The 25,966-nt window shown below is 48.9% G+C and overlaps 3 protein-coding genes across 4 annotated transcripts; 1 reads left to right on the top strand and 2 right to left on the bottom strand.

Moving 5' to 3' along the window:
• The first annotated feature begins 3,487 nt into the window (after positions 1–3,487).
• Positions 3,488–7,250, top strand: LOC117848924 (uncharacterized). Its single transcript, XM_034730513.2, has 3 exons — positions 3,488–3,956; positions 4,074–4,627; positions 6,432–7,250. The coding sequence occupies exons 2-3, from the start codon at positions 4,110–4,112 to the stop codon at positions 6,652–6,654; spliced, it is 741 nt and encodes a 246-aa protein (XP_034586404.1). The 5' UTR covers positions 3,488–3,956; positions 4,074–4,109; the 3' UTR covers positions 6,655–7,250.
• A 1,774-nt stretch (positions 7,251–9,024) lies between these two features.
• On the bottom strand, positions 9,025–14,124 carry LOC117848923 (phosphatidylinositol:ceramide inositolphosphotransferase). Of its 2 annotated transcripts, none has more exons than XM_034730511.2 (12): positions 13,648–14,124; positions 13,475–13,564; positions 11,804–11,890; positions 11,645–11,713; positions 10,756–10,836; positions 10,598–10,669; positions 10,440–10,500; positions 10,255–10,357; positions 10,054–10,149; positions 9,927–9,973; positions 9,696–9,841; positions 9,025–9,474 (listed from the first exon to the last, which is right to left on the bottom strand). In XM_034730511.2, the coding sequence occupies exons 1-12, from the start codon at positions 13,693–13,695 to the stop codon at positions 9,394–9,396; spliced, it is 981 nt and encodes a 326-aa protein (XP_034586402.1). In that variant the 5' UTR covers positions 13,696–14,124; the 3' UTR covers positions 9,025–9,393. The 2 variants fall into 2 exon arrangements, with proteins under 2 accessions (XP_034586402.1, XP_034586403.1); XM_034730512.2 differs by having other exon boundaries at positions 13,669–14,122.
• Positions 14,125–22,580: 8,456 nt separating this feature from the next.
• LOC117850098 (uncharacterized) lies at positions 22,581–25,217 on the bottom strand. Its single transcript, XM_034731888.2, has 5 exons — positions 24,758–25,217; positions 24,267–24,635; positions 23,852–24,161; positions 23,630–23,737; positions 22,581–23,504 (listed from the first exon to the last, which is right to left on the bottom strand). Exons 1-5 carry the CDS (start codon positions 24,953–24,955, stop codon positions 23,410–23,412), a joined length of 1,080 nt encoding a protein of 359 aa, XP_034587779.1. The 5' UTR covers positions 24,956–25,217; the 3' UTR covers positions 22,581–23,409.
• Positions 25,218–25,966: the final 749 nt, after the last annotated feature.

The following is a 25,966-nucleotide window of genomic DNA, read 5'->3' as shown; positions in this document are numbered from 1 at the left end:
CACAGCACATGTCGGGCCTCGAATCTTTGTGGCATTTTTCTTCCTACGTGGATATCTGGAACTCTTTGTACGATTTTAGAAATCGGAATCCCATTCTTCTCTCAACCACGCATAAGAATTTCTCATGTGAACTGGAAGTTGCTGCTACGAAGAAGGACGAGGAGGAGCTTCTCATCCCAAAAATTCCATCCTAACAACCCCTGCTGGTAATAAACCTATCTACCCGACCCAACACAATGCTGCCCAAAGGCCTAGAGACGTGCCCATACGGGCACACATAGCACAGCAACAACCCCACAAAAGCCAATTATGCTAGCTTCCAGCTACCATCAAGCCAGATCCATCGACAGAGAAGCCATTAGCCTGACAGCAACACACCACCAACAATGCCGATTAGTCAGACAATTAACCGGCGAATGCAGGTTAACACGTGTGTTAACCGATCCTTCCCCACATCTTTTCCCGTGGGATCTTTTTTTCCCCCTTCATAAATCCCGTGGGATCTTGGCCCGCCCTGTCGGAGCAACGCAAGCCTGCCGCGGACGAATCATGGCTGCCCGCCTTTCTTACATCCACCCTCATGATAGAAGTGTAGCACAGAGCGAACGATGGCGATAGCAATGCAAGTCCCCGGGAACACAATGATGCGCCGAGTAATGCCACGACCGGCGATTCTTCTCTCCTCTTCCAATTGTTTGGGGAATATAAAAATTCTGTAACTTGCAATGTTCGTTCATAGATATGAATGAATTTTACAGAAATTTTTGGCAGAAACTGCTTTGATTCCACAGGAATTTAGAAATATCCCATGTTCCAGAACACTTTATTAGATGGATCGGTAATCCCTGTTAGCCTACGGCGATGCGATAGTTACCTACGTGGAGTCGTCACGTTGCGTCCCATCTTATCGTCCGTGAATGTCAGCTACAAGCCTCGATGCCCTCCTGCGTGCCAGACTTTGATCGATTTTTCGAGTGGAAATGATGCAGAGCGTGCCGAGAATACCTCATGTCGAATCATGTCGCGTCCAGGAACCGGGATCGGGATGGGAGGGAGCGTTCCCGGCCACAGCCTTCCACAGAGGAGGTGCCTGCTCTGATTGGTGAAACGCAGCAGGAGCGAGATTGTTGAGAAGGGGTGACGAGTCCGGCCTCGCAATTTGACTACTGCCTGTTGCATGCTGGGGGAGTGCTGGCGGTAGGCAGTCAATGTAAAGCTGCAGTATTTTAGTGGTACCCAAAGGTGATACTGTTTGGTCAGAGGTAAATAAAAGGGGTCGCTCACTGAAATCATGGAAATGATCCGTGCGAGGTGAAATCACGGTATCATGCGGTTGGAGAGGGAAGTGCCACGCTGGCGCCGCCCGCCAATGCTCGTGATTCAATTACACCCAGGGATGAGCGGGATCAGATTGAACAGACCGGTATCTGATTACACGATAATGTATTATGGAGCAAGTCAAAAAAAAAACACCTGTACCGCTATCTGCTATCACTCTGCAATGCATTTACGTTACATTCGGTGAACCAAATACTATCTCAGCGGTACGCCAAATCAACAAACTTCAGTACTACAGGAAAAAAAATCTTCAATAGTTTTAGCAAATAAAAATGTCTTCGGTAACATCTTTGTCATAGTGTGCTTCTAAGTAAGATTTATAGCGACTTGGGTGCATCATTGACGATATGTTTAAATAGATGGATTGATGGATGGACATTGTATTTATGCATCCCTCTGTATCACTGATTGTATACAATAGTATTTTTTCTCAATAATTTATCTGCAAAGAACATTCACTATATTTACTAAATACGAAAGATTTCTTGTTTTCTTAAAAAACGTGTTAGCAAGCCAGAGAAAGATAAGTCAAAACATTGTCTCATTATACCGCTAATGTAGTTCTACGCGTGCTTGTCATAAATGACAAGAAAGAGACACAAACCTATATGTCTCACTATATCGCTAATTATACACAATATAACTCTTTCGTGTGTTTTAATTTTCTAAAGCGATTTTTTGATGACTTGTAAACAAAAAACTTTTCTTTTAATAAACCATACAATGCAACTAACATTATTTTAAGAGATGCAAGTCATAAATGCAAGCAATGAATCTTGGGATACTGAATTCATTCTTTTTATACTCGGTATAATGATAATTTGACATAAAAAGAATATGATATTTCACTCGAGGAAATAACTAGTAAAAACTATCACCGGAGAATGATGCTTCCTTGAAAACTCCACTGCATCAATCCATCTTCCTCGGAAATAGCAAATCCATGCTCCCGATATGCAATTGTGTGGGCACCCCAAATCAACAAATTCAGAGGCACAAAATAAAATCTTCGATAGTTTCAGCAAAAAAATATGTCCAATAATTTTTTTTTTGCATTTTCATGTGTTTAAGTAAATTTTGTCATGATGTTGACACATCATCGATGATATGTTTACGTAAATATCTTTCCTCACTACTTTATCTCCAAGGAACTTTCTCGATATCTAATAAAAGCAATTTTTTTTGCAAAACTGTGTTAGCAAAGCTCACTGATATAATAATAATATTTCTATATGTGCTTGACATAAATGACAAAGAAAGATAGACAAATCTATACGTGTTACTATACTGCTAAACAATACAACTCCTTCATGTGTTTTCATGTCTCAAAAAGATATCTTTTCAAATGACGTGTAACACACACAAAACTTCTCTTTTAATAAGCCACGCAGAAAGAATGCAAGCAACATCAGCGAGCAACGGATAGAGGATACCAACGTGTTTCTATTTGTACTTGTATGCGTGAAAAATTGACACCCGAGGAAAGAACTAGCAAAAACTAATAAAAGGTACTATTGCTTTTGCATCAACTCATCATCTTGCAATTCTGTGGGTAACCAGGATCAACAAGTAGTAGCATATATAAATATCTTCAATAATTTCAGCACAAAAAATATATGTCATAAAAATTTTGTCCTAGTGTGTTTTTTCAGTAAAATTTGTCGTGGTGTTGGTGCAACATTAGCGATATGCTTGCGTCAAAGATATATAGACGACTACTTAATATTCACACTATCTAATAAATGCAAAAGATTTCTTTTTTTTCAATTGTGTAAGAAAAGACATATCTGCAAGCAATGACACCGATATAGTAGTATGTTCCTATGCATATTGCTTGTTATAAATGACAAAAAAGATAGAGAAATCTACAGGTTTCTCCATACAACTAACTATACACACTATACCTTTAAAAGGGATTTTTATGATCCGTAAACATAGAACATTTATCATTTAATAATCACAATAGTAAAATTGTGTTTAGGAGGAATGCACGCCACATCTGCGCAATAGGCTGAAGATATTGATATATAATATACATGATAAAATTGTTTGATATCGAAAAATAAAATATTTCACTCGGGAAAAGAATCAGCAAGAAGAGACCGCTGCTGTTTTGCAACTCAACCGCATCAACCCATCATCCACACTCAGATTCACAGGAAGCAGCCTTGAGCTACACTCCTCTTGTCCATGAGTCCTTGACCCCATGGGGCCATGGTCATGGGTTCATATGGCTAGTTGAGAGCTCAACCCCTGCTCTCTCGGTCTCTCCCCGTCTAGTTCTCTCTCTTCCTCTCCTCCCGGCAGGCACAGGCTTTTCTTTCTCTTTCTCACTCTTCTTTTCCTACCACTGTGTGTGGGCAGCACACATAATCCGTTGTCGCTCCCCCGGTTTCCCTTGTCTTCTTTCGGCCATGGACCAAGAAACCTCACGGGAACCCCACCCCTTCAGGAGCCGCCCACTGCCGCATTAGTGATTTAGTGGGTTCCATCCCTCTTTGGATCGCTTCTCGCGATCGCATTGCCCGTGTTTCTTGATTTGGCCGTCTTGGTTGATTCTTGATTCTTGGGCGAGGTGGGATTCGGAGAGCGGTGCGGCGGCGCCGCCGGTTTTCTTGGTAAATTCCTGTTCTTGATGTGCTGGGGTTTTGATCTTGGTAACCGCTGGATTGATTTGCTCCAGTGCTTGTGACTAATTCATTTCGTCTGGTTGCAATTTTTCTTTTTATGTTTAGGTCGGGTAGGTTGTTTCCATCTTTGGAGAAGGAGAGATGGTGGGCGGCGGAGAGCAGTCGCCGATCGAACCCGATGCCGAAGACCTCGAGCGCGGCGAGCGGCGTCGTGACGCGCCTGAGTTCGCGGACGGCGGCGACGGGGACGAGGAAGAAAGCCAGTACTTCTCGGACGCGGAGGACCGGTCGTGGCCGTCGCACTCGCGCCACGACTCCACCGCCTACGAGGACTATATCTCGCCGTGCGCGTCCGCCCGCGCGAGCTCCGTCGACGCAGAGGCTGACGCCGACGGCGAGGCCGCCGGGGAGCATTGCAGGAAGTCGTCCTGCGTGTCGGAGGGCTCACTGGACGACATCGACCTGGAGGCCGGACTGGGCGAGATCATCAAGGCCAGCCCCGAGAAGTCCGAGCAGAACTGCCGCATTTGCCACCTCGGCCTGGAGAGCGCGGCGGCCGAGTCCGGCGCCGGTATCACGCTCGGCTGCTCCTGCAAGGGCGACCTGTCCTACGCCCACAAGCAGTGCGCCGACACCTGGTTCAAGATCAGAGGCAACAAGTAAGTCCCAGCTCATAGAACTCGATGATTTGGACCAATTCAGTAATTTTAAAGTGACCAAATACTCAAGCCCGTCATGATAAGTCTACATGGGTTTGGTAATTCCACTGCATTTCATCCGTAGGATTTGGCATTTCACACAACTGTAATACATATTTTCAGGATTTAATGATCGCAGATATGAGTTTTAGCTGAAAGTGATGCGTTTGGGGGTGCACGAACACATGGTTAAGGAATCTTAGCAGGTGGCGGTTGTTTTGGCTCTCTTTAGGTGGGCAAAAGTAAAGGGTGCAAATTGGGAGGAAAGGGCAAAGCAAATGTTTAATTAGTAGGCCTGAGGTAGTAGGATTCCCGGATGTTGAGATTGTTGGAGAGGATAAAGTTAGTATTTGTTCTTTCAGTCTGCTTTCTCACAGATTCTGTGCATTATCTGTTTGCTCCCGTAGTCTTGTGTACTTTTATATTATCATTTGAGAGCTCATGGAGTATTGTGTTGACCAAGTCTGTTCTTGATAGATTGACGTGGTCGGATTTGAGTATTTGTTACATGAGTTTTTGTTTGGTGGTGTAGGGGGTAGTGTGGTTGTGTCACTTTCCACTACAGAAGGTATATACTTTCATGAAATTGCTGTGGGCAGCAGCCAGCAATCATAAAGTGTTGCACTTAGTCTCAGTGATAAGTGTTTCCATTACAGGAAGGGGGTGCAGATATTTCTGTGGTTTTCCTTATCTGTTTAGCGCACATTGGAATTCTCAGTGTTCACTCAATTGCTCGTGCTTTGGTTGGACTTTATAGTATAGAGGATACTTTCCTAACTCTTGTTATTGCAAACAAGAACTGCCACCTTGATTGATATTGGGGCTTAGGATTCACAAGTTGATCGCAATAAGGGTATTTCACAACAATTCAGTTTGGGCTGTTAAAGTTCTCACTAAATTATAAATCTTGAAGAAAACAGGAAGTGCTTTATTACTTCTAACACATACTGGCAGTTTAGTTCATATCAGTGATCGAAATTAGGAACAGGAATATAAATGTTGAGTTCTTATCTACAGTGTCAATGAAATGAAGTAATCGAACCTTATGGTTATCCTATCTAGCACTTTTTTCATTGTCTGCTTTTATCAGATTCTGTAGATTTAGGATGCGTTTATCTGCTTGAGAAATTATTTTATCACATGGTGTCAAATACATAGAGCTCACTGGAATGATTATTATTTAAAGCAATGATCAGGCTAAGACATGCAACTGTGGGGGTTTTATAATCAACTTATATGTTGAACCTATGTTGAGAATTGAGAGGAGTAAATCGAAATGCTGGTTCCGGTGTTTATTGTTCATCTTGCAAACCACTCTGTCAGAAATTGTGTCTCCTGATTTTACCACCTGAAATTTAGGCAAACATCAAGATAATTCCGCAGAGATGCCTATGCCTGTTGTCTGGTACATAAAACACATTCATTAATGCGTCCATATGGAGCATTGCTGCGTTTCAGGCAATGTGGCTTATGCCCTCCTGAGTCCTGACTGTCAGAGCAGTTTCAGCTCATTTACTTGTTACCACAGCTGATTGTCCTTGCTTTTAATACCCTTACTTGAGATGAAATTAAGGTCTATTATCGCTACATTGTTCTCATTTTACATGCTTAGAGACATCGGTTTATCAACTTTTGTTGTGAAAAAGAAAAGTTTGAAATGGCCCCTATGCTTCATATATTTTTCTTCAAATGCAAAGCTATCTCTGTTTATGGATTTCCTTCAATTTGAAATTGTATGAATTGAAATATTTCTTCTTTTTCTCAGGATCTGCGAGATATGTAGCTCAACTGTAAGCAATGTGGTAGTTTTGGGTGATCCGGAGTTCAGCGACCAGTGGAGTGAAACGAACAATGTAGCTGCTGTGCAAGCACCACCAGCTGAAACCCGGAGGTTCTGGCAAGGGCACCGGTTCCTCAACTTCCTCCTTGCCTGCATGGTGTTCGCCTTTGTCATCTCTTGGCTCTTCCACTTCAATGTCCCCGGCTAAGTTCTTCGCGCACATGGCCCCGAATAAAAGTGCTCCAAAGCCATTACTCCAAACAGGTGGGTAAGATCTAGCAAATCTGAAAGAACAGGCTGGGTTGAAGTAAAAGTTTGAGATGGTACAAAAAAGAGAGTACATGGTGGGGATGATGATCCCGCATTTGTCCATGATGAATGCCTTTGTGTTGGTAAAAAAGAGTTAAAGATGGTGATCCCCGTAAGAAAGGGAGCATGATTGAGCGTTTTTTTCTGCCGGCTTCTGGAATCTAGATGTAGTTGAAAGCAAGGAATAGAAGATCTGTTGCTGCGTGGTCGATGTTATCATTGTGCGAAGATGAGGATTTGTTTAGTTAGTCCAGTCATTTTTTTTTCCAGCTTTGAAAGCATCTGTCATTTGGTCTCCTGATTTGGTGTGATCGCGTGAAGATTCCTCTCTGATCGCCCTTTGTTTCGATGCTTCTAATCCTGTGCAAGGAAGGTGAGCCGGATCACTGGCCTCAGTAAGATAAATCTGCTGCCGACTCAGTCTGCTTTCTGAAAGCATGTCGACTGAAGCAGTGAAGCAGCAGTAATAAAGAAAAATGTTGTGAAATGCTTGAACTTTTTCTGTGCACATGGTATTGCGTTTTGATAGCTTGGTTGTGCTCGGCCAAGAACTGACCGGTGTTACGATGTCTGTCTTCTCAATTCTCAGTTAACAGCTGCTGCGTTTCTTTCATGGTTTGAAGTACAGGCAGAGGATGCGTGAGCCTCTGATTCAGAATTCTGCGAGCGCTGCCGCTGCAGAGACACGCAATAAATTGCAGCGATCCTAGGGAGCGTACAAGGAATTGATCCGATTCACGGACTACGCTCTGCTTGTGGGCCCGAGTATAAATGCAACGATCGAGGATTTTTTTTTGTTTTTAATTATTGATCAAGTGGTTGTAGATAAGATAGGTTGTCGAAAGTATGAAGTACACGCACGGGCGTGTTTGAATTTTGGGTTGTACTGGCGCGAGGTGAGGGGGGGACGACCGTATCACTGTAGCGCAATGAGTTTTTCTTCAGAGCTGCAGGGAACCTGATTCTACACTGGTACAGGCGTACAGCATGCGAATACCATGCCATCCTATTCCAAATGCTTACAGGGAAAATTAAGGGCATCACAGTGCTTCAGGATACGTTTTTAAGTGGTGGCTGCAAAGTGCAAACGCTTTTACTAAACTGCGGTGATACTGCAAGCTCTTACTTAACTGCGGTCCCGAGGATTTGGTTTTAACTTCCATGATTCGCCTGTTTGGACTCTTCTCTTTGGAAAGATGGCGATATCCCCAAATAAGTTTGGAGCTACTCCCTCCGTTCCAAATTATAAGTCATTCTAACTTTCTTGAAGAGTCAAACTATTTTATATTTGATTAAAATTATAGAGGAATCACAAAGATTTAAGGCACCTAATAGATATACTATGAAAATATATTTAATGAAGAAATTAATAATACTTATTTGGTATGAATATTAATACTTTATTATATAAATTTGATTAAATTTAAGAAGTTTTGATTCTCTAAGAAAGTTAGAATGATTTATAATTTGGAACGGAGGAAGTATGCATCAGACTTTTTTCAGGCCATCGGATGGGCCCGTTGCTCATCATCTTCCCTTCCCTTAACCCCACCTAGACTCCGATGAACCCCAAATCCCAACCAGAGACTCATCATCGAAGAGGAAGCTCTTTGGCCATGGATTGGGGGCGCAAACATAGGTGGAAAAAAAATCGAAGATCAATTTGCCTTGAAGGACTTCGGGTGCTACACTGATATCTGACGCAAAGACTGGTACTGAGGAACAACATCAATGCAATTCACTGCAGCTACTGAAGGTGATCGCTGCGGAGTTCATCGTTTAAACAGTGGGGTTGCAGTACCGGACGCCGATTCAATGCTCCTCAGGACGCGGCACAGCAAAGATCATCCGAATCTTGGTGTTCTGAACATCGAAGAAATGTTATCGAACAATTCCCATTACCGTGTCACCAATGCAACGTGACACAGAAAATCATCCCAGCCCAGAGAAAAACCTGCATCCTGGACGCAGATCCCGATACCCTGCCGGCTACACGGGCGGTCGGCCCGCTCAATGCACTCGATGGCGCTCAAGGCACGTCGCGCACGGCTCTTGCGGCTCACACAACCGGCACCACAGCTCACACAGCATGTGCCGCGCCTGCTCCCAGGCCTCGCCGTGTACGCGACGCCAACAGAAACCACGTGCCGAGCTCCGCTCCTCGGGCGGTCTCTCGGCTGAACGTGCCGTCGCGTGGGCTGCTCGGTTACCAGCGCATCATGAGAGCGTTAACGCCAAGTAACATCTCGCACCCTAAAGCCATCGGGGCTACGGCTAAGCATCATCGCCTACATCAGCAAACGCAAGACCGCCGCGAATGCTCCCATGTGTTTAGCGGATCGATATGTACATTAAGACCAATTCTCTTTTTTTTTTCCCCTGTGCCATCCTGAGAAATGTCACTGCAATCAAGGGTGATGCAAAACTGTGCCGAGAAACGCCACGAGATTCTGATCCTTGCACAGCGCAACGGGGCTGTTCAGGGAGATGCATCATGCATGTGGAATGCTGCGGCTGGAATCTTGGACGGCTTCAGAGTTACAGGCGGCCCCCGGGCAAGTTTTTATCGGCCCCCGGAGGATTCTCCTCCGGGCGCCAAGGACAAAGCTCCCGGTGAAAAGCAGATGCCGCCGGCCCCTTATGTGCCGTTGGCAGTGGCCTCGGAGAGCGCGTGATTGATGTCTTCGTCGTGCCTCCCGTTCATCTGCGCCCGCTGTCGCTGAAAGTCAGGAACAGCCATGTCAGCCAAAGTGCATGCCTAGATGGAAGAGCTTCACACGAGCTTTGGTAGCAATTAATAATACATCCTCACGCGAGGTTTTGTCGTAATCAGACAAGTTCAGCAAATTAGCATTGTAAATTTGTAATGAGGTCGATCAGTAGAGAGGGTTGCCGGATAAATAGTAGGTAAAGACATGATAGTAAAAAGCTCTACGTTACCCGATCAGTAGGGTCCCCATGGTTCCCGTTCAGTAACTTGTGGAACTCATCCTTCAGTTTACTGTCTTTCTCTTCCTTCAACCTGATCTCTTTTTCTTTGGTGCTCAACGGAAGCAAAGGTACTCCATTTGTCCGATCTGGCATTTCTGCAAAAATGTCGGCAAGTCCTGTTACAAAGTGCCTACCGTGGAGCGCCTTGATGGTAAGTGCTAATGTGACACAAAACAGTACCTGGAAGCTTGTTGTCGACAAAGAATACCACTAAATTTACAGTATACCTGCCATGGAGAAAAACAGTTAACAGAAAGGCAGTAACCGAATAACAAATAACATATACGGAGATGAAAGTTAAACATACCATGCAACAACAACATCCACCGAATAATGCTTGCGGGAAGCAATTATAAGAAGACTCTGAATTATAGCCATGAACCAAGCAAGGAACTTAATGAATCTGAAATACAATGACCAGAGTTCAGCTTCAGTTCAGGAATAACAACTCGGAGACAGAACTTTGTAAGCTTCTAACAAGAAAAGAATATCAGTAAAGCATCATCACCTTTTCGAGCCATATTTATGGTATGTTCGGACAAAAACAAGAGTGAAAATCATGTGAGATGAAAATATCAAATCACCACAACCAAAAAGCACTCCGCGAGGAACTGCAAGGGGCAATTCAAAGTTTTGGACTATCAGAAAGAATTCCTCGCAGAATCTGCCAACCCAACAAAACGTAAGACTTACAGTTAATCAGAAGAACTTCAAGTACACTATTGGGTGGTGGAAGAGTTGCCAATTTAGAGCCCTATAAAGAAAACACTATATACCTTCATATATGACTGAGAGGCATATTTTCACATGCGTATTTCAGAACACAGCATTGAATGAACTGAAAAGGTTACCTCACGGCAGTGATAATTTGGACCTGGGAGCTGGGTCGAATAGAATGTAATAATCCTTAGAAACTGTGAAGCCTTGACAGAAGAATATGGAAGAGAGTTAGTACTTTTAGGGCAAGCATAGAAGACATCGATGAAAAAACTAGGAACCCTGTACTTACAACTAAAAAAGCAAGCACCCTGCGCCAGATTAGCACAGTATAGAAACGTTTGCTGTGATAAATAAAAGGATGAAATGTCCACTGCACAGAAAGATAATAATGTTGTGAGAACTCAAGCCTGATAACCAGCATGTATAGAAGATTGAATCACAGAAAATGCCTGGAAAAAAGGACAAATTATATATCACATGATAAAAAAAAATATGTTGAACAAATTTCCCTCTTACAAGAATCATTATAAACAGCAGTTAATGTTATTTTTTCATCAAACACTTTTTATGCTTTATTTTTAAGTTTTTGTTAGTATTAAGATGTTAAACTAAAGAAATAGCATCCAAATAAAAAGAATTTCCAATGTGTTAAGTTTTGTTTGAAAAACAAAATCGATGCATTAAGAGATGGCTCTGGTTCATTAGAAACAACACAGAGTAACCAGGTATCACAGTGTCGCACACTATCACTACAGCAATGGAGGAATATAAACAGCAGCTAATGTTTTTCTAAGCAAAACTTTTTTACACTTTAATTTAAGCTTTTATGCCAATATGAAAGATGCTAAACTGAAGAAATAGCATCGAAATAAAAGAAATTCCAATGTGCTAAGACGACTTTGGTTCATTAGAAACAACAGAGAGTTACTATTTAAAGCAAACATGGCAACTATCTACTGTGTATTTCTTATGCAAAACCAGATCAATCTCACAGCCAACTTCAACTTCCAGGCTCATACAATACGACATGCCCTCAGTGTTTGGGTTTTCAGTTCGAACCATTATGTTAACACGGGAGAGTGAATAGACACATGATGACAGGAGATATATACATGCATATAAGGGTGGTCACAAACTAATAGGAGCAATCTAAGTGGACAATTGAAAGAGTTACCTACCAACACAAAGGAGATGAAGATGGAAGAAAATATGCTCTCACTAAGGTAACCTTTGTCTTGCCCAAGCTCCTAAAAAGATTCAACGGTACCCAACTGATTAGTGAGTAGAAATCAACTCCACCCTAATATTCGATAAAAAAAAAGAAGGAATTCACTTACTGGAAGGGCCATAAATCCCAAGTCCTGGAGCAGTGGTCCAGGTCGATGCAAATAATGCACTCCTCGAGCAGCCAATCCATGAATGTACTATTTATAGGCAAAATCATTGTATATGAATCTTCACAGTAATCCATTAATCAACTGAGAAACATGACTGAATAAGTAACACTAGGAAACTAAATACACACAAAAAATGTGAAGCATAGGAAATTCTCATCACATTAGGAAAAGAAAACCTGCAGAGTTTAAGGGGACAAATAATTAACAACCAAAAAATTGCATTCTTTGCTTAAAAAAGAAAAGTAATGGGCATGCGCTGCAGCTGCTGTGTAGCCCAGCAGCTCGGCTGCAGGCAAAGCAAACTTCGACGAGTGAAAAAGTTGGCTGGCTCGGCTGCAGGGCAAAGCTGCTGTTGTTGGCTGGCTGTAGCGGCTGCTGCAGCTGCAGCCCAGCTGCAGCCAGCACTACCGAGCAGGCTCAATAATCACCTAATTGGTGTAGTAAGATTTTTGTTTTTCTAATCATGCTAACTATTTGATTGTCATTTTAAAAGAGCTGGAGTCACAATGGACAATGCTTGATGTAATTTGGCAAAAGTTATTTTCAGTAATGTGTGAAACAGAAGTCTCCGAACCTGCGGAGCATCAACAACCAACGTAGAATGAATGCTAACAGCAAATGTTGGGTCATTAGAAATAGATGCTTAATTTTCTCAAAGACACTGATAGATAGATGTCAGATTGTCACAGATCTATGCAATTTGTTAATACAACAGCACAACTTGATGGGACTCAAGGAGAGTTTGACTAATACATGCACATAATAAGTTGAGGCCAAGGAAATATTCACAGTATATGAATATAAAGAGCAATACCACTTTTTCCATGTGTAATTTGATGGCTTAAGAGGTGAAAGGAAAACCTAAATTAGAGCTGACGAAACGGATAGATGTCGGAAAAAGGAAAACCAAAATTAATGCTGACAAACCACAACAAAACGGACAGATGTAATGTGTCCGCAAAAGGAGAACAAGTACTATACGACAATGCAGGGGAACATTTGCATTGTGACATTTCGACTGCACAACACGACATATATCACACGGATGCGACTCAAGCCCGACAACTTTAAAGTACTTGCGCAGTTTTTTGCCATAACTTTTGCTAGTATGCTACCATGTCAGAAGTGCACCAGATTTTAGCAATTAATTGCTGATCTCAAACTAATAGGCAATTTTTTATAGATAAATTTCCTTAAGGGGAAATTTGTGGCACAGAGCAACATGACATCAAAATTTGCTCTCTTGTAGTCCCCAAATGAAAACATGAACCCACAGAATGTAGCGCAATCTAAGAATATAAATCACTTGTGCACAGCTCAGAAGTCTAGCACATTGGTTCAACTAGATACGCCTGTGCCAATAAAAAATAAACACTACTGGTACAACAACACACCCTTCAAATTCGGAAGGGGAAAGAAAAGCAACAACTATATCATGCATGAGAAGTTCCTTAATTGGGGAACACCTGATAAGTTAAGTAGCATATTAACAAGGGCTAATAATTCAGAACCGCAGGGAGTAACAAACTTAGTAATAATAACAGAACACGCACGAAATTAATAATTCAACCACGCGGCCAGAACCTAGGGCAATAAATTTGCGGAGCTCACCTGAAAAATCAGCCCGGCGAGTAGGAGGCCCCACTTCTCGCGAAGGAGCTGCAGCTCCACCGATATCTCCACAGTCACCTTCCTCCATACCTACAAACCACAAAAGAAACTCATAAATCCCCACAGCTCGATCGACGAAAACCGCACCAAGTAAGCAGAAGTAGCAAAGCCACCAAATCGAATCGCGGCGAGACCTTGGACGCCTCCCGCGCTATGTACATCGTCAACTCCGCAGCAGCACGCGCAGCAACGACCTCCGCTCCCACGCCGGCCCACGCAGCAGCAGCTCCTACTGGGCGCAGACGCGATCACGTCCATGCTCCGATCCGCACATCACGCCTCGCGCCGCCGCGTCCGCCGGAGCGGGATCGGTGCCTGCCCGGAGCGTACAACGGCTCGAATCGGAGAGATACGGTACGGATACGGCGCGCCAATTCCGGCCCCGGCTCCTCGAGAGGCGGGGCACGGGAAGCGGCTGCGGTAGTCGGTCCCTCCAGGGGCTGTCCTCGCGGGGCGCCAGAAGCGGCGACCGGAAGTGCCTCGGGAGCGGGGCGGCGGTGGCGGCCGGCGGCTGGCGGTTTGGGAGTCAAGTTGAAGAGAGAGAGCTGTGGAGAGATCGAGAAAAACGAGGGCGGGTTGGGGAAGGGGTGCGGGAGGGGAGGGGGTTTATGCAAAAGAAAAGGCGAGTGGTGTGATGAAGATCGTGGGGCTTCCGAACTGCCCCCCTTTTGGCACGGGACGGTTAGAAATCGTGAAGGCGTGAGGCTCTCTCTGCCTGCATGTCACCATGTGTGCCTGAGTTTTTTTTTTCTCAAGCCATGTGCCCGAGGAAAACTCTAATCAGTTGCGAGGCAACGCAGCCATGTGATCAAATCAACTGCTCAAGAAAACACGAGGAAGTTTGGCGCTCGATCCCCCGGTTCGTGCAATTGAAGTTTGCAACCCGTCAACGTCACGCGCCAGGAATTTAGCACGAAGAACGGAGTGCAGTATTGTAGTGGAATTTGGTGGTCAGTAGCCGGTCAAGTTGCGTTGCGCTTGCGCCCCGTTCGTGTAACTGATGCACCAAATCATGGTGCGCTAAAAACGTTTCTTGAAGAAAAAGGTACTCGAAAGCGAGCATCCGAAGCCCCAGATCGACGAAATATTCTAAGACCTTCTTCATAGGAAAGCAGATACTCTCACGGTCTCACCTCTGGAATCTGATGTGTCCACTCAGCCACACAAAGGAAAGGGATTCCGTCACGTCTTTTGGACCCAGCGATCGTCCGAGTAGAAAACCAAATAAGACAGTGAACAGGCCTCGCACTTGAGAGGATTCAGACGCAAACTTGCCCGGTGAGTGGAGTTGGCGGTTGGCCGGGCCCCGCCGCCCGCCCCCGCCGGAGCGCTAGAGGCCCCAGATCGAGCGCCATGTCACTGCCGCTCCGGACGCCGACCCGAGTGCCAAGTGACGGGATCACGGCGACGCGACGGGGCCGTTTTTAGGGCGGCAGAGTGAATAAAAGATAACGGCCTACCTGGCACATGCAGGCATGCATGGGCTCGGATGCGGATGGGCAGGCGCCCGGCGCTGGATCATGTGGCACATGGACATCTACGCCAGAAACGGCCGTTCTTTGTGCCTACAGAGAGAGATTGCCGAACCATGCCGGAACGATCGAGACAGGGATAATGGCGCGTGAGCCCACGATCTGCAGCTTAACGTGCTCGCGGCTTCGATGGGCCTGCGGTGTCCCGACGGATCGGGCGGACGCCATGGAAAACTGGGACAAGGGCCAAGGGGGCGTGCTGGGGTGCTGGAGTGGAGTGTGAATTTTGCCCAGGGGGCAGGGCCGGAGGGGGGCGTGCTTGGTGTGCACACCAAGCTTGGACGCGCTCACGGTTCGGAATCGCGAGAGTAATTGCCATTTGCTTCCTTTCTTAGGTGGAGTTCGGTACGGAATCACCGGCAATTTTATGTGTTTGAGTAATTGCCATTTGCTTCTTGCACGGGAGATAACCGAGACGTCCGCCCATCATCAGAAGAAAACAAAAGAGGTGTCAGCGTGTGTTCTGATCCCGACTCGTTGGCCTCCAAAATTTCAGAAAAAACTCTGTGGCGGTCAGCAGTCAGGAAGGAGGTGGTTGGGTCAACAAAAACTGTCAGCAGTTAGCCACGTGACACTGGAATTCCTGTGAGGGAGAGGCAAAAAGGTCAACTTCGATCCCAGCACGAGAGGTTCATAGCCCACTGGTACGGCCCCGTGTTAAAAATGGTCCGGTTGAACATGGTCCACTCCGAATTCACAGTTCTTTGCAGCGTGTAAGTGAAAGAATCCTAATAGTTTTCCCCCGAATGTTGAGGCTTTGACTATGTTTCGGAAAAGTCCGTATCCGTATGCTTCTTCAGCAAGAATGATACTGCCATTACGGCATTACCAACCCACTGGGGCGCGCGGAGAATAAAGCACAACCCATATGTGCCTCTGTTTCAAAAAAAAAAAAAACAGAGAGAAAAAAAAACGAAGTATCCTTTGGATTTCCTCTGCTTCACTCCAACAGTCCGTGTCAACGGATGATGCAACCTACCTGCGTCAGCGATCCTTATCCAACATTCCGAGTCAAAGAGACGATGATAGATGGCTTGAGGTGATCGCCAAGAGGTAGTCCACTAACTGACATGCTCTCCTCACCTCAACAACTTTTGTTGATGCTCAGGCTTGTTCCTGAATTGTACGGTTAAACTCCTATCCTGCCATGAAAGTGGAGCAGGTAGCCGTTGACGCGATGATTCCACCAAATACAGATATTGCTGCGCTACCGGGTACGATGGTGCAAGAGTTATAGAGTTATTAACGGTGCTTAAGAAATAAAAAAGCCTGCGTTTCATCCATTCAAGGTGGATCTAGCTCTGTTACGAGCTACCATGGCGACATGGCCGTAGCCCTACCCGTACCCCGTGGGCCGTAACCGCTGTATTGCTGTATTCCCAATGGCACAGAGAACATTTTTGATTCCTGTAGTATTGCTGCATCATTCACATTTCTTCAGTAGTAGGAACTCAGGATACGAGTTTTTTCATCTCTTTTTTTTGTGCATCTTTTGGGCCGGATGGGCCGTGAAAGAACATCTTATTCGGCAACAAACAAGGGGTTGCATGCAAATTTGAGGAAATAGCAACCGGAATTTGACCCTGCCCTTGTTAGGAGAGCTTTTTCCCGAAACTGCTTCACCGCCTCATCGGTGAAGCCGGTAAAGGCAAATAAAAAACTAGCTTCATCTGTCTTCACTTACAAAACGACTTTATGCTACAGTATCTTAATTTACACAAAATAGGTGAAGTCGAAGTTTAAATAAGCTCCAATAACAGAACCTCAACGGAGGAGAGTAAAAAACACCAACTCCTAAAATGGATCATCTCAAAAAGGCACCACTCGAAAATCCAAATAAGGCCCAGCCCTCCTTCCAGGCCTCCAACTACTACTAAAATGGAGCATCGATAGAAGAAAGGGCTTTGGTTGGGTAACAGCGAGAACGCGGCCCTGTTGATTACTGCAGCAGCTATCCATCATATAGGCCGGCCGTATCCTTCGAGGCCCGAAAGAAAGTAAACACACAGCAGCAGCTATCGATAGGCCCACCGTGCCTCCGTCGCGTTGCTGCGGCCTGCGGCCTGCGGCCTGCGGCCATGCACCGAAACCGGCGGCAGGCGCATTCAGCATCGAGCTTTCTTCAGGCAATGCCTCCCTTGGCCCATTGCCAATCACAATCACAGGCGCCACTCCACCAAAGCGTGCACCCTGCACCCGACGTCGCTGTCCGGGCACCATCTTCCCGCACCGGCGCACGAACGATCTAATAAACCGGCGCCGACGCACGTCGTCCCGGCCCCCAGCCCCGGCGGCCGCGGGCGGAACTGGGACCGAGATAGCCGAGGCGTGAAGAACACGCGCTCGCGCCGGTCGCCGGTCGCGCGCGGACGTACGTGTACGTGCGCCCGAAGCAAAACATGCGGTGCGGGGCGCGTTTTCTTCCTCCCCCCTACCTTTCGTCCCGTGCGCCGTGCGCGCTCGCGCGCGCTTTCGTGACGCCGGACGCCACGCCGTCGGCGCGAAAACCGCCACCATACCATTCGGACCGGACGCCCGTGCCTCGCTCTCTCCAGCTGCCTGCCCAAATCGAGCAGGTTTGGGCCACCGGCGCGGACCGAATTCAGGCCTTGTTTCCAATTTAGGAGTGGCAAAATTGGTATTTTGCTATAAATGCGTGAATTATTGTCCAAATATTGACTAATTAGGCTCAAAAGATTCGTCTCGCAAAGTACAACAAAACTGTGCAATTAGTTTTTGATTTCGTCTACATTTAGTACTCTATACATGTACCGCAAGTTTGATGTGATGGGAATCTTCTTTTTGCATAGTGTCAAAGTTGGGACTTTGGAGGGAACTAAACATGGCCTCAGTGGAGTGCTGATGATTATGCTCAGGTCGGTGTCAGATGGCCGGCCATAGGAGAGCTGCAGCACCGGACGGAGGGAGGTTGGCTCCACGGGCACGTCGGGCTGCCTGATAGTCTGATACTATATCATACTAGTAGTACAATAGTACATCACTGGAGTCCATAACCATAAGCCGAACCATCCCTGACCCATCCATGGTGGTGTGGCTATTAAAGCGGTCGTAGCGGTTAGCGCTAACAAGAGAGTGCCAGCTTGCGGAGGAGCCGACAGCAGCCATTGCTGACACAGCATGTTGCTGAGCAGCAACGCCCCAGCTATCAGCTGCCGAGCGTGTTTGTTTAGTGTCGGTGTGGCCTTGCCATGTTCTGCAACAGCAGGAGTCCAACCCGAGCAACAGAGGCATCATCAAGTAGGACTTCGGAGTACAGACATTTTCCTAGGTTACCAGCGCCCACCGCCAGGTGGGCCCAGCACCATTGCACCCATCGGGGAAGAAATGCCCAGGCTGTCAACCACCATTCATGGCTTAAAACAAATCCACCTTATTTATAGCCAGGTCCTACTCCTATTTCTTTTTTAACGCTAACCGCAATCCAAGAGTAGCTGTGGGTAGTCTGGTACTGCGAAAGGGAATCCCCAGTACAATTAGCTGTCCTCCTAAGAACGCGCATGTCCTGACAGTACCCACTAGAGATCAAGTGGAGAATTGTGTTGTTAAAAAGAAAAGTTAAACCATCCGGTAGATTTTTTGTTGCCGGTTGCCAAAAGCAGCAGGTGGGCCCAGCAGGGTCCTAAGTGTGAAGGCCGCAGGAGTTAATTAACTGCTTCTCTCGCTAGACTCTAGCTGTTCTTCGGTCCCCCCGTCGCGGCCAGATGCGAAGCCGACGACGACCGGTGGTGTGGTCTCGGAGGAAAAAAAAAATGGCCGTGGCCCCGTCGCTGGCTGGTCCAACAGCTAGCAACAGCCCGGCAAACCGCTGGCGGGGCGATGAACTGTCATGCTGCCGAGATCGGAGATCCACGGAGGGAGGCACGGGCGGATACTAGGAACGAGACACCCTTCCCCTTCCCTTTGTCGTCGTGGCGGCGCGTGCTCTGTTCAAATTTTCTACGCACTGCTGCCTCGCTTCACTTCCCTGCGTTTCATCCGGTGCTGGTTGGTTTTGACTAATGTAATTAGTATCGGGTCTAACGAATAGGTCCTTGAGGCTCTAGTTCCGGTTGAGGGCTCCACTCGGTACTAAAGGCCCTCAGGCACATTAGCACCGGGTGGAGGTTCCATCTGATATTAATGGGACATGTTTAGTACTAGGTGGAGCTCCACCGGTGCTAATGGGAGACCTTTAGATCGGGTGGAGCTCCCACCAAATACTGAAGAACTCCCATCCACCTTATCCATCCCCCCAGCCTGCTACCCGCTCTCGGCTGCCCCCTCCACCTTATCCTCTATTAGCACCGCCCCCTCCCACTTCCTCTTCTTGCCATCGGCACCTCCTCTGCCTCCCCTCCCCTGGCAGTGAGGAGCGGTGGCGGGGCGAGGTGAGGCGGTGGCGGGCGGGGTGAAGTGAGGCGGTGGCAGGCGGGGGACCAGGAGGCCAAGGTGAGGCGACGACGGGCGGGGGACGGTGGGAGGGCGAGATGGGGTGACGGCGGGCACGGATCTACGGTGGCGGGCTGCAGCGGCGGGGCTCGGGCTCGGGGGGTGTGCGGGTCAGGCTCGGGTCGACGGGGTGTGGCTCGGGTGGGGTAGAATTTCTTTTTTTAATTACCGAACTAGCAATAGCAGTTGCGCAATCAGTACTAAAGGGGTTCACAACATGTACAATGTGACTTTTTCCCAGCAGTGCTTGCCTTGATACTCACTACTCAGTAGCAGGAGTATTTTGTAGAACGAGTAGGAACAGAATTATATATCATGAGACGATGAATTCTCATAAGCATTATTGGGCCAGAGTCGAGAAGAAGGGTTGGGACCGCAGTCGGCAGGTGAACGAGCCAGCAGCTCCCCATCGATCTATCATGGGTGACGGTGACTCCGTAACTAAAATTTGCACCGGGCAAATTCGGTTTACCGACAAATGGACAGAGCGCGCGCATGCTAGTCAAGGCGGCATTTGCCAGGTTGGTGCGGTTTCGTTGCGTTGCGCATGTACGCGACCGCGCCAAACGGCAGCTCGTCTGTGAAGGGGCCTCCAGTGGTTGGTGCACCGTCCTACTGTTAGTGTTAGATATACGGAGACAGCGAGATGTCCGAAACTGACACGGGACTCAGTTCGCTACGGTTGGTAAACTACACCGAGCATACAAGCAACAAAATTTGGATGTCACGATCGGTAGGCAAATTGGCAGCGAAGGACGTCGGCCGGTCACGATTCACAAGTGAAGTGCGTGGTGAGGCGAGCGAGGCCATTCGAATGGATGGACGCACTTGGTCGCAAAAAGACGCTGCAGGAAAGTAGTTGCTAGGCCACACCGTCCTTGGATTTTGTTAAGCAGCTAGAGGATCCTGAGGGGACGAGGGCCAGAAAGGTTAAGCCTAATACTGAAAGCCTCAATTTGCCATGTTGCCCCCGACGGAACAGATAAGCGATGCCGATTGAGGTGGGGTTTTGAAAGACGACACAAACGTCACCGTTGCTTAGGCGTATAAAAAATGGATGGTGGCTCCGGCCATGTGACGTTAGACGAGGGCAAATAATGCGCGTCGGTTAGGTCATCAAACTACACGGTCAACTACTAAATATTTCACATCATAGCACAAATACCATACTGGAGTTTTTTAAAAAAAATACTATAGTGGCAGGGGGCGTATACATCGAACAGGGCCGGGCCCCTTTATCACCAGCATCAATTCCCTCGGAACAACCCTTGCTGGCGGGCCTTATGCGACGCGCGAATGCACAGTAGTTTACGTTTGCGGCGAAGATCGCGCGACGCAATTGGACAGATAATCTCTGATTGATTGATTACTCGCTTGCCGTATGCGTCACAAAATATCTAGTACTCCTGCTTCACCACTCGATGGCGGGAATGCGTACAAAGTGTCGCAGGCAGCAGGGGCGAGGGGGTGGAGGTGGACCACGGCCGGGGACGAAGCATTCAGTGCTCGAAAATGGCGGGAGTTGGGGCGGGGGAGTTGAGTGAGTCGCAGCCAACCCACCGCGCCGCTGCTGCACCGTGCATGACAGCGAGCCCCAGAACGCCCGCGGTGGTGGCCCTCCCAACTTACTTACCCAACACACCACCGCCACCACCACCTCCACCTCCGGCCAGCGCCAGCCAGCCTTCCAATCCCACCCGCGGCAGGCACGCTCGCACGCACGCACAACGTGAGGGTCACATGGGCGATTGGACTCGCGTTGCCCTGTTGCTCGCTTGCTCTGTGACTGTGATGCCCTCCCTCCTCCCCCGGCGCGCGCACCCATGACCCAACCCAACCCAACCTGCTCGGGCGATGCAGGTTGCGTGCAGCCAACCCACCTTTCCAGCGATCACGACGCCCCAACCTCTCTCCGGCTCCGCATCTCGCTCGGCAGCGGCGCCAGCAGCAGAGCCCACCACTACCGTCCGGTCCGTAACAGACTAACAGCATGCTAGGCACCCCGCGCCCTTTCGCTGTTTCGCAGCCAACCACGGCGCCACCGCCCATAGTTAGCACACGCCGCCGTCGTGCCCGCCACCTCGCCGGGCCGGAACAAACCGAAGCGGCGAGCCACGACCTGGCATGTGAAATTCGATCCAGATTAGCGTCCCCCAGCAGCGAACCCTGATCCCTCTCGAAAGTTACTAACGATGATACTATCCATAGTACTCCTGGGGAGTTTAAAATCGTGAGTGGGGTACCGTGCGGTTTACCCTACCGGAAAAGGGACAGGATCATCGTAACGCGGCCCGAGGCGAGAGAAAGAGGCCAGGCCAGGCGAGGCCACTCTCCGAGCTCCACCGGTGGGAACCCGAGGCAGGCCGCTTTCTCTTGGAAACACGCCTTTCCCGGCGACCGATGGTTGTGCGACGCACGGTAAAAAATCCAAACAAAAGACGGCGCACCAAGCGAGAAAAATAGAACAAATAAAAAAAGGCCACCGCTTTGACGGTTTGACCGGGCCACGGAGCAGGCGACCGACCAGGGACCCCGCTTGCAGATGCAGCTGAACTGCTGCAGCAGAGAACGCAACGAGACGAGATGGATAGCATGCAAAAGAGACCAAGGGCAAGCCATCAGCCACACAGTTTTCAACCTCAGCAGCTACAGGCACGGAGTCGGCAGACGCCCGCATGCGTCCGAGCAGAGCGGCCTTTAACAGCGGTGAGCTCAGGCCGCCACAGGACCGGGGGGGGGGGGGGGGGGGGGGGGGGGGGGGGGGGGATACGGCCGGCGCCACGCTCCAGCTAAACCCTCGCTGGACCGCGGCGAATAAATAAGCCAATCCAGCCACAAGTTTGGGCGGGCCGGGCGCGCCCACCCAGAGGTGTCGTTTCACTTCCAAGGGATCCGGCGCGAGAGAGATGTCAGCTGGGAGATGCAGATCCCATGCCCCCACCCGCGGCCAGATTCTGAGTCGGTTAGGCACCGGACAAACGGTTGCTGCTCACCTCACATGCATAATCATCAAACATTGGAGAATAGAAGGCGGGAGACAGTTGATTAACGCATGATGCACCGTATTAAGCAATGAAATTCAATATATTAATTGATGTCCCATGATGCCATCGAGCAAGTAGTCAAGTACACCAGACATTTTGTAATCAGCCCACACTTGCTGCCGCTGCTGTCGATGCCGCAGCAGCAAAGCAACTAATAATAACCACTGCACTCCTAAAGACCCATGTAAGAAAAGTCAGGGGACACTTTAACTACTGCTGCTACTAGCTATAAGTAGTACAGGAAAAAACACCAATAAATCCTTTGAGCATACTCTAAGATAACAAAGCAAGCGCCCTTATTCATGGAGCCCACGGCAAGCTTCTTTTGCAAGTAAAAAAGGCTGCAAAAAAGAGGGAGGAGAGGAGGCCTTAGCTGGGTCTGTGCTGGTAGAACCCGCAAGCAAAGCCATGGAGGGATGGATGGGGAAATGAGCTCCTATTTCCTTTTTCTCTTCTCCAAGATAACCCCATCCGGTCCTTTCATGTCATTTCTCATCATCATCTTCTTCCTTGCTCTGGCAGCAGCTAATCACCTCTCCAACCACTTATTATTATTCTTCCCCCACACCACCAAACTGGGACAAGGGTTTCTTCGCTGTTCGTCCATCTTCACCGCTTTCCGTCCACACCAAAAAAACCAATATATCACCGGATCCAAAATGAACAGACCTAACACTGAAGCTAACACTAGTATTGCCTTCCTAACTCTGCTGCTAACACACTACCTAACAAAAGGTGCTCCAACCAATTTCCTTGATTATTATTAGGATTGACACAAGTGACGAAAAGACGGAAGGTGTCGCCGGAATCTTTAGTGGCAACCTTCGTCCGCTCCGACCGGCGACTGAACTCAAGAACTGTGGCAGAGCGCCGGCGAGGCCACCTCTGCCGCGGCACGCCGCTTCTGGCTCGCCAGCATGGCGTTGCTCCGGCTAATCAAGGCATCTGCACAGGAAGAGATCACATTAGCATCTATGAACATCTCCGCACAAATATCTTCTCTGGAAGTGAAAATAGAACGTACGGGCAGACAACAGAACTGCAGTATTATAACGTGGTTACCGACTTACCGTGATCAAGAACGAAGCCGCCGGGGTAACGAGGCTGTGCGCCGAGGTCGTCAAGATTAAGGTTCAGAGCTTGCACGACGCGTGCGGGGACGAGAACCGTCGAACATCCTGGACGACGCAGACAGCACAGCACCAAGTGAGTCGATGGTTTAACCCAAGGAAACAAGCAGACGAATTCCAGTGCGCAAGAAACGGCGAGGCTAATTGCTCCGACGGACAAACCTGTCTTTCTCTTCGGCTCGGCGGGGGCGCCGGCTGGGCGAGGGAGGAAAACGCCGGTGCCGTTACGCTCGCGCTTGGCGCCGGGCGGGGTGAGGAACACCGCGCGCATGCCACCGGCAGGGGGCGCCGGCGCCTGGTGGTGCTGCTGCGGCTTCTGAAGCGGGGGCCATGCCGCCGGGTTCAGACAGAGAGGCGCGTCGCCGCCGCAGCCAACGGATTTCGGACCTGCGCCATGGCGAGCGCTCCACGCCGCGGTCAGCTGGCGCTCTCGCTGCAGCCTGAGCAGCTGCTGTTGCTTGAGGAGATGGAACTGCAAACCAACGGGAGAACCGAAATGGAAAGGAGCGTCAGGGCTACAGGAACGGAACAAAAGGGAACGATACAACTGAAGAATCTTGGCGAGAACGCGACGCACCTGAGCAGCCTGCATCTGGCGCTGCGAGACAAGGTGCGCGAGCGGGTGGTAGTACCCGCCGGCAGGGGCCTTGGTGGCGGGAGGAGCCACCGGCGGCGGCGGCGACGGCTTCCTCGCCGGCGGCGCGAACCCACCGTGGCCGTTGAAGCCGTAGCCGTTAGTAGGCACGGGGATGCTGTTGGCCACCGCCCGCATGCGGGCAACCTGCCCTGCCGCCTCGTAGAGGAGCTCCCACGGGTCCGCCGGCCGCTGCTCCAGCGGCGACGACGGCGGCGAGGTCCCCTTGGACGCCCCCCCGTTCGGGCTCTCTTGGCCGGACTTGGGCAGCCCGCACAGCGTCGACTGCGGCGACCCAACCGTCACCTCGGCCTGCGGCACAATAAATAGCAATCAGTAACTCCGGCGTGCGCCCAAAAAGAAAAAGAACAAGAAGAAGGCGAGGGTGCAAACAGAGAACCAAACAACTCCATGCATGCAACAACGAAACCAACCTTGGCAGGAGGCTTCCGCTCGCCGACATCCCCGAGGAGCCCGGCAAGGCGGCGCGAGAGGCCGGCAAGGCTGTCCTCCTCATCGCTCTCGCTCCTTGCGGCCACCGCCGCCTTCTCCTCCTCGGAGAAGAAATCGTCGTCTAGGAACTCCTCCGGGAGCCAGAACTCCTCCCCGAGGTCCGAGCACTCCGTCGACATTTCCTCCACTCTCGAACCGGTCCGAGAAACCAAGGAATCCAGCCCCGGCGGCCGAACCCCTGCACACCGCGCCTCGACGCCGAGCCGCAACCACTGCTCCAAGCAGAAAAGCAGAGGCGAGGAGCGGCGTGCTTGCCACCGAAAAGGTGCGGCACGGCGAGAAAGAGATTGGGGGAGGGAAGGAGGGAGGCGGAATGGAATGTCGATGGACGACGAGGATTTTAAAACGGCCGAGCCGGAGGGCCGGGGGCTGTACTCTTTTATAAAAGAGGACGCCGATGAGAGAGAAAGAGCGAACGCCGCAGCCCAGGAATTTAATTCGGCCGGGAAATCATTTTGTTTTCCAAACCAATTTCTCACCGGTGCAATCCGTGGGGCCGGCCGCGACGCGCCGTGTTGCCGGTAGCGCCCAAATGCCTCCCTCCCCTGCGTTCACTGCGCCAATCTATTGCCTTTATCGTTTTTTTTTTCGGCAACCGGACGGCCGGTGTAGACTGTAGAGTAGTAGTAGTAGAGGAGTTGGGGTAGTTATTGTTGTGGGATGGGTGTGGCCGTGTGGATTACGTAGATCTCTCCTTGGATTTTTATGTACGTGTTGCGTCACGTCGGATTGTCAATGCCACTCCACCCACTCCTTTGCGGCGTCAAATAGTGGGACGGGATTGTTCAACTAATTCTTTTGGAGCTTAAGGAAAGCATGCAGAGTATTACGCAACTGCAACTGCTGTATTTCTTGACGATCTTTTTGTCGCGAGCATTTACGGATGGGTGAAAAAAGTTTTGATGTCATCGCCGCTGCAGGATCCATGTCGAAAAGTTTTTTTTGTTGCTGCAGGACATGGGAAATGTGGCTGTATCACTGTGGGTGGGGAGCGTAGGGGGGGGGGGGGGGGGCGGGGCGCGTTACGCACGGTCACGAGAGTTGCGTCCGACCGTATGCGAGTTTTTCGTGGGATTGGTGGCGTTTTTAAATTTTACAGCGCATTAAAGACGTGAGCGCTTTAAAGGTAG

This window comes from Setaria viridis, chromosome 3 (genome assembly GCF_005286985.2).
Source record: "Setaria viridis chromosome 3, Setaria_viridis_v4.0, whole genome shotgun sequence".
Lineage (NCBI taxonomy): Eukaryota > Viridiplantae > Streptophyta > Magnoliopsida > Poales > Poaceae > Setaria > Setaria viridis.
Note: the sequence above shows the minus strand (reverse complement) of the source record. Positions and strands in the feature narration are given on the sequence as shown.